Source organism: Pseudonaja textilis, chromosome 3, assembly GCF_049901715.1.
Source record: "Pseudonaja textilis isolate UNSWEBS1 chromosome 3, rPseTex1.2, whole genome shotgun sequence".
Lineage (NCBI taxonomy): Eukaryota > Metazoa > Chordata > Lepidosauria > Squamata > Elapidae > Pseudonaja > Pseudonaja textilis.
The window spans coordinates 198888938-198897202 of NC_141992.1; the positions used below are offsets into that span (position 1 = coordinate 198888938).

Below are 8265 nucleotides of genomic sequence, written 5' to 3' on the forward strand. Positions count from 1 at the left end.
TGCTGCAACCATCGTGAATATGAGTCATTTGCCAAGCCTCTGAAATTTGATTGTGTGACTCTGGGGACAACTGCAACGGTCGCTAAGTGTGAAAAAGCAGTCATCAGTCCCTTTTTTTTTTCCAGCACCGTGGTAACTTTGAACGGTCACTAAACGGTCACTGCTGTACGTCTAGGCCAGGGTTCTTCAAACTTGGCAGCTTTAAGACTTGTGGACTTCAACTCCCAGAATCCCTCCTCCAGTCATGTTAGCTCAGGAATTGTGGGAGTTGAAGTCCACAAGTCTGAAAGGTGCCGAATTTGAAGGCTCCCTGTCTAGGCCAATGGTGGCGAACCTTTTGGGGCTCCCATACCAGAAATGACAAACTGGGCCCACTTTTCGACCTCCAAAGGCTGCAGAGGCTGAAAATGGGCACTTCCGGTATTTCCAGCAGGCCTGTTTTTCGGCCTCCCGAGGCTGCAGAGGCTTCCCTCAAGCCTCTGGGAGTATGGAAAGGGCCTCAAACAGGCCCCAAATCAGCTGGGAGGCAGTGCAGGTAAGTTTGGCTGGGGCTCGTGTCCCCGCACAAATGGCTCTGCGACACGCGTGCCATAGGTTCGCCCTTACGGGTCTAGGCCTACCCAGGCCTGTATTTCAACCTCTGCCATTTTAAGTCTGGCGGACTTCAATTCCCAGAATCCTTCCTCCAGTCATGTTAGCTCAGGGATTCTGGGAGTTGAAGTCCACAAGTCTTAAAGCTGCCAGGTTTGCAGACTCCTTGGTCTAGGCCTACCCGCGCCTGTATTTCAACCTCCGCCATTTTAAGTCTGGCGGACTTCAATTCCCAGAATCCTTCCTCCAGTCATGTTAGCTCAGGGATTCTGGGAGTTGAAGTCCACAAGTCTTAAAGCTGCCAGGTTTGCAGACTCCTTGGTCTAGGCCTACCCGCGCCTGTATTTCAACCTCCGCCATTTTAAGTCTGGCGGACTTCAATTCCCAGAATCCTTCCTCCAGTCGTGTTAGCTCAGGGATTCTGGGAGTTGAAGTCTACAAGTCTTAAAGCTGCCAGGTTTGCAGACTCCTTGGTCTAGGCCTACCCGCGCCTGTATTTCAACCTCCGCCATTTTAAGTCTGGCGGCTTTTGCTGGCTGGGGAATTCTGGGAGTTGAAGTCCAGCCATCTTAAAGTGGTGGAGGTGGCAAAATCCTGCCTTAAGAGCTCAGCCCCAGATCTCCCCATGCTTAGGGGGATAACCCCATTGTACCCACCTGGAAAGGAGCTTGGGCCTCCCACAACCCCCTCCCCAAACCCTCCACCCCTTCCCTCTCTCTTCCTTCTGCCTCTATATCGGTCCCAGGGAAAGCTCCAAAGACCCCCAACCCTCCTTGTATGGCAGTGCCCAGGCGATGCCACGCAAATACCCAGACACACACACACACCTGGCTGAGTTAATTCAGGGCAACGACGTAAACCCCCTCCGTGTCAAATGAGGCAGAAAATACCCCCTTGCTCTTATTTAGGTTAGAATGTGCCTGGGGAGGGGAGGGGGAGGCAGGCAGGAATCCATCAGGGCAAGAGGGAAGACGAGGAGCTGGCCCAAAGACACCCCCCCCTCCCCACCCGCGATCCAGGGAGGGTTAGGTGAGAAGAAGGGCTCTTAAATAGCACCCTTCCCTCCTCCGTCTTGATTAGCGGCGGCTGCCAAGTCGGGGACGTCAAACTGCGTCACATTAAGTGGCGAGCCTCCCCTCTCCTCCACCTGACCTCTTGGGGGGGGGGCTGAAAGGGCGGCCAGGTGGCCGAAAGGGAAGGGCTGAGGCCGGAGGGGAGGGAGAGGGCAGCAGTCACAGCCGGAGCCAGAGCTAACTCAACCGCCTCTTGAGCTAGGAGTCTCCCCCGAATGACAAGAGTTGGAAGGGACCTTGGAGGTCATCTAGTCCCACCCTCCCGCCCACACAGGAGCCCCTACCCCATTTCTGGCAGTCCAGTCTCTTCTGGAAAGCCTCCAGTGATGAAGCTCCCACAAATTACTTACTTACTTACGTTCTTTCTTTCTTTCTTTATTCCTTCCTTCCTTCCTTCCTTCCTTCCTTCCTACCTACCTACCTACCTACCTATCTGTCTATCAGATTAACACCGTTGAAAGGGACCTTGTAGGTCATCTAGTCCAACCCCCCCAGCAGGAGACCCTACACCATTTCTGACAGATGGCAGTCCAATCTTTTCTTGAAAGCCTCCAGTGATGAAGCTCCCACAACTAACTAACTTCCTTCCTTCCTTCCTTCCTTCCTTCCTTCCTTCCTTCCTTCCTTCCTACCTACCTACCTACCTACCTACCTACCTGTGTTTCTCATATAATAAGGCCGGGTCTTATTTTTATTTTTTTTGAGCCCCCCAAAAATGGCTAGGCCGTCTTTCTGGGGGTGACTTAATTTCCCCCCCCCCTTGCATTTTCGGGTGGGTGGGCGGCGACGGCTTGGACGTTGACCTCGGCATTGGTGGGGCCCTTTGTATCGGGGTCAACACAGGCAGCACCATATCCGGGTGTGCAACAAAAGTGCTTCCTAACAGCAAGCCCCCCCCCCCTGCCATTCCCCCCCCGCCCCATTTCGCATGTTTTAATATAGGCCTTAATTTGGGGGGGAGGAGCTTCATTTCATTTCATGCCTATAAAACGTGCTGGGACTTCCTATTGGGGGAGGCCGTATCGTTGGAGAAACAGGGTACCTACCTACCTACCTACCTATCAGATTAACACAGTTGGAAGGGACCTTGTAGGTCATCTAGTCCAACCCCCTGCTCAGGCAGGAGTCCCTTACAGAATCATAGAATAAGAGTTGGAAGGGACCTCAGAGGTCGTCTAGTCCAGCCCGCCGCTCGAGCAGGAGAACCTATACCATTCCAGACAAGCGACCGGCCGATCTCTTTCTTTCTCTCTCTTGCAGGCGAAAAGAGGAGGAAGAGGAGGAAGGAGCCACCGCGGGAGCCCTCTGGCAGCCGAGAATCATCTCTCAAAACGCCCGACTGACCAAGCAGCCGTCGTTCATCTCTCTCCAGTCGCCCCCCGCCTCCCCCCGGGAGGAGGGCCCCAAGTCGGAGAGAACTGGGGAAGAAGCAGGTAGACCATAGGGGCAGCAGCCCCTCGACCCATTGGGGCCGAGCGTCCGTAGAGAGGACAAAGCAGCAACCTTGCAATTCAGAGTAGAGCTGGCGGGGTGGGGGCCTTGAGGGTCTTTCTAGTCCAAGCCCCAAGCCAAGATTGGAGCCCTCACCACTTCTGGATTCCTTGCGTAGAACAACTTTTGACAACTGGAAGGCCTGTGAACTTCCAACTCCCAGAATCCCCGGTCAGGTCGATTCTGGGAGTTGAGAGTTCACAGGCCTTCAACTCCCAGAATCGACCTGACTGGGGGATTCTGGGAGTTGAAGTCCACCCACCTTAAAGCGGCCACGTTTGGAGGCGCCTGCTTTACGGCATCCCAAATCCTGCCCCGCCTACCAAAGTTTACCAATTTATCCGTTTAAAACACAGCTGTCCTTGGCTGGAAAACAAAATTCGATGTACAAATAAATAAATAAATAAATAAATAACAACCCCTACACAAGCAAAGCTGGCTAGGGAATTCTGGGAGTTGAAGTCCGCAGATCTTAAAGGGGCCCGAAAAGTCTGGACACCTGGTGTAGAAGAGTAGAAACCGGAGCGGAGGCCTATTTGGCCAAGAAGGAAAGCTGAGAAATGGAGGGAATAAATCGGAGGAGAAATTTCCCCCTTTTCTCTCTGCTCCTCCCCTCCGTCCTCGGTCATCTCTCTCCTTTGGACATCTCCAAGCCCGTCTCTGTTCCACGGTTTCGCCCTGGGGCTCCTGTACCCCATTTAGGCCAAGGAAGTGTAGAGTAAGTCCCCCTCTGACTCCTGGGGGGGAATTAACGGTGGTCTCTAAATGTAGAAGAGAAAGAAAGAAACCTGGTTTGTTGCCAGTGGCTGCAGGTAAGTTCTACCCCAGGCACCAAGTAAGGTTGGCTTTCTTATGAAAAATGGCTTTTGTTCCCTTTCTTTCTTTCTTTCTTTCTTTCTTTCTTTCTTTCTTTCTTTCTTTCTTTCTTTCTTTCTTTCTTTCTTCCTTCCTTCCTTCCTTCCTTCCTTCCTTTTCTTTTTTCTTTCTCCCTTCTTTCTTTTTCTTTCTTCCTTCCTTCCTTCCTTCTCTTTCTTTCTTCTCTTTCTTTTTCTTTCTTTCTTTCTTTCTTTTTCTTCCTTCCTTCCTTTTCTTTTTCTTTCTCCCTTCTTTCTTTTTCTTTCTTCCTTCCTTCCTTCCTTCTCTTTCTTTCTTTCTTTCTTTTTCTTTCTCTCTCCCTCCCTTCTTTCTTTCTTTCTTTCTTTCTTTCTTTCTTTCTTTTTCTTTGTTCCTTCCCTTTCTTCCTTCCTTCCTCTCTTTCTTCCTTCCTTCCTTCCTTTTCTTTTTTCTCTCCCTTCCTTCCTTCCTTCCTTCTTTCCTTCCTTCCTTCCTTCCTTCCTTTTTTTCTCTTTTTCTCTTTCTTTCTCTTTCTTTCCTTCCTTCCTTCCTTCCTTCCTTCCTTCCCTTTCTTTTTCTTTCCCTCTTCTTTCTTTTTCTTTCTTCCTTCTGTTTTTCCTTCCTTCCTTCTCTTTCTTTCTTTCTCTTTCTTTTTCTTTCTCTCTCTCTCCCTTCCTTTTTCTTTCTTTCTTTTTCTTCCTTCCTTCCTTTTTTACTTCCTTCCTTCCCTTTCTTTCTTCCCTTCCTTCCTTCCTTTTCTTTTTCTCTCTCCCTCCCTCCCTTCCTTCCTTTTCTTTTTCTTTTTTTTTTTGTTTCTTTCCTTCCTTCCTTCCTTCCTTCCTTCCTTCCTTCCTTCCTTCCTTCCTTCCTTCCTTCCTTCCTTCTTTCCTGACTTCTCACAGAAGGACAGGCAGTTTCTTCTTGAGAAGAAAATATTTGTACTTGTAAGGTCCTTTGTGGTCTCTGATTGCTTTTCTTGCAGAGGTTTCCTTACCCAACTAGGAAACATCATCAAGGCTAGAAGGGAGTGGGGTGTGTGGAGAGGAGGAGGAGGAGGAGGAGGAGGAGGAGGAGGAGGAGGACAGGGAAGAAGAAAACGAAGGCGGGGAGGAGGACGAGGCTCGGTGTTCTCTGAGCTTGGTTGCTTTCCTGCAGACGTTTCATGATCCTACTAAGTAACTTCATCAGTTCCAGAAGGGAGCGGAGCTTGTGGAGAGGAGGAGGAGAAGGAGGGGGACTGTGGGGTCCTCGGTGCTCTCTGAACTGGGTGGTTTTCTTGCAGACATTTCATGACCCAACTAGATAACACCATCAGTGCTAGAAGGGAGGGGAGCTTGTGGAGGGGAAGAGGAGGAGGCTCGGTGGCCTTTGGGGTTCTCTGAACTTGATGTTGTAGGCGTTTCATTACCCTACTAAGTAACATCAGTGCTGGAAGGAGTGGTGTTTATGGAAAAGAGGAGGAAGAGGAATGTGAGGTGCTGGATGATCTCTGAGCTTGGCTGTTTCTTGCAGACCTTTCATTACCCTACTAAGTAACCGCAACAGTGCTAGGGCGTTTGGGAGGAGAAGGATGTCCTTGATTCTCTCTGAGCTTGGTAATTTTGACGGAGATGTTTCCCGTGACCCAACGAGGCGGCCTCATCAGAAGGGACTGTGAGAGCAAACCTCCCTCCCTCCTAGCCCTGGTGATGTTACCTGTCAGGGCGATGAGATGTCTGCCCACCGAATATCTCCACCCACATGTGCCCGGACCAACCTAAGGACCACACCTTGAAGTTGGCTGTCCAACCACCTGCACATTAAATCTCTGATGGCAGCTTCCATCCCACACAGGTGGAACGACCTGTCTAGCCCTCCTTTTCCCATATGGACCCCTACCAGACCCCTTTTGGGGTGGGGGGGGGAGCTCCACTTCTATTTCTCCTGGCGCAGGGAAGCCAAACCTCTTGTGCTCCTCCACAGGTAACTCACCTTGCAGGTAAACGGCTTTTGTGCCAGCCACAGCTGATCTCTTTCTCTCTTTCTCCTCCCCCTCTCTCCCTCCCCATACACAATCTCCTGATGGTTTGATATCTCTCTCTCTCCCCCACCCCCCAATTGTCACCGAATGCACCCACCGGCCCCTTCCAATCGAGTGCTAATTTAATTAGAAAGCACCCATTTTAGTTAATTTGTTCAGGAAGATCGCAGCTGGGAGCAGATGTTGGAGGGAAGGAAGGCAGGGGAGGGGGGTCCCTTCCTTCCCTCTCCCAGCGATCGATGGTTGTGGGAGGGGGCGAAGGGGGGGTGGGATTGTCTTTTGCAAGCGGCTCCCCCGCTCGGCCTTGTTTAAGGGAGGGAAGAGGGTTTTAGGGAGGGGGGGCCAGCAACGGCCCTCTCTGGAAACATTTTACCGCAATCTGGTCTTTCGGAGTGAGGATCAACCCCTGGCAACTCTTGGGGAGGGTCTGATGGGCGGGCGGCACAATCGGCCGCCATACGGCCATCATTTTATTGTCATATTTCACGGTCGTAACGTTAATGGGAGATGCTGGCTCCAGACTTTTCCTCTCTCTCTCTTTCTCTCTCTCTCTCTTTCTCTCTCTCTTTTAAGGGCTCCGCTGAGCACGCTCAACCCCAAAAATCGCTTTCGCTTTGGAAAATTCAAGAGAGGCTTCCGGGGTTTTTTTTTTATTTGGGCCGTTTACCTTTTGGGTTTCAGCGGAGAGAACTTGGCCACCAGGTCTTGGGTCTCCCTGCCCTGCCCTAGGGCTCACCTGTCACACCTGGAAGAGCGTCCTCTTGAGCCACCTGGGCTCCTCTGTGAGGGGACCCCGAGACCCCCAGGCTGCAGCTTCTGCTGATCTACAGATAACAAATAATAACAGATAATCAGAGTTGGAAGGGACCTTGGAGGTCATCTAGTCCAACCCCCCCCACCCAAGCAGGAGACCCTACAACCATCCCTGACAGATGGCAGTCCAGTCTCTTTCTTGAAAGCCTCCAGGGATGAAGCTCCCACAACTTCCAAAGGCAACTTCTGTTCCATCGGTCGATTGCTCTCACTATCGGAAAGTTTATCCTTATTTAAATCTCTCCTTGATCAGTTTCCATCCATTATTATTCCTTGCCTGGCCTTTGGGTGCTTTGGAAAATAGCTCGACCCCTTCCTCCTCTGTATGGCAGCCCCTCAAATACTGGAAGACCGCTATCCTGTCTCCCCTGGTCCTTCTCTTCCCTAGACTAGCCAGGCCCGGTTCCTGCCACCGTCCATCGTATGTTTTAGCCTCCAGTCCCTCAATCCTCCTGGTTGCTCTTCTCTGCACTTTTTCTAGAGTCTCAACCTCTTTTTTTATAATGTGGTGACCAAAACTGGATGCAGGACTCTAGGTGTGGCCTTACTAAGGCTTTACAGAGTGGTATTAGTACCCTAGATCTTATGGTGGTAGGAGCAGTCTTGGATAGATCTGCAGCTCACCTGCGTCATGTCCTCAGGGCCGATGGGAAAGCTTGGCCAAACTTTAGGTCTATGGAGATTCTCCATCCTCTAGATCCTGGTTTTGTGCCAAAGGTGCTTTTTTTATCAAACAGCAACTGGATTTTTCTGGGTTTTTTTTCTTTGAAGACATTTCGCTTCTCATCCAAGAAGCTCCTTCAGCTCTGACCGGATGGCGGGGAATGGAAGCAGTTGTACTCCTTGTAGAGAGTCGTTGAGGCCACTGGGAGGTTCGTCTGCGTCCTCAGGGTCACCTGAGTGGTGCAAATGGGGGTGTGGAGCCTCCTTGGAACCGCAGAAAGGACCGCGTTGCAGTCGAATCCATTTCCACCGCTCAGGTGACCCTGAGGACACAAGACAAACCCCCAAGCGGCCTCAACCGCTCTCCAAAAAAAAGGACGCAAATGACCGGCTCTGTCTGCAAGGAGTCTCCATCCTCCCATCCTCCACTGTCCAGTCAGAGCTGAAGAAGCTTCTTGGAGGAGAAGCGAAACGTCTTCCAAGAAAAACCAAGGAAGCCCAGCTGCCTCTTGGGGGGAGAAAACGAAAAAAGGCACCTTTGGGACAACCATGGCCTGGAGGACGGAGAACCTCCACGAACAACTCTTAGGGCCAGTCCTCCTGCCTTCCTTCCTCCCAAGGGCCCGAAGGAGGCCGGTTGGTTTTCACGGAAGGACGTCTCGGTCGCCGGAAGCGCACGGCTCTCCCTGGCAAAGCAGCCCCACCAGCTCAGCAGGACCTGCTCCGGTTTTCCTCCAAGCCGCCTCGCCGTCCTGGCCCGGCGCCCTCCGTCTTGCTCCC

General features: G+C 51.5%; 1 protein-coding gene across 1 annotated transcript in view; it reads left to right on the forward strand.

Annotated features, from left to right (window-relative positions):
* ZC3H3 (zinc finger CCCH-type containing 3) overlaps window positions 1–8265 on the forward strand; it is a 222971-nt gene that overhangs the window by 208162 nt on the left and 6544 nt on the right. Inside the window, exon 11 of the mRNA XM_087931831.1 lies at window positions 2925–3097. Coding sequence (XP_087787957.1) covers window positions 2925–3097 — 173 coding nt within the window. The remainder of the gene's footprint in view (window positions 1–2924; window positions 3098–8265) is intronic.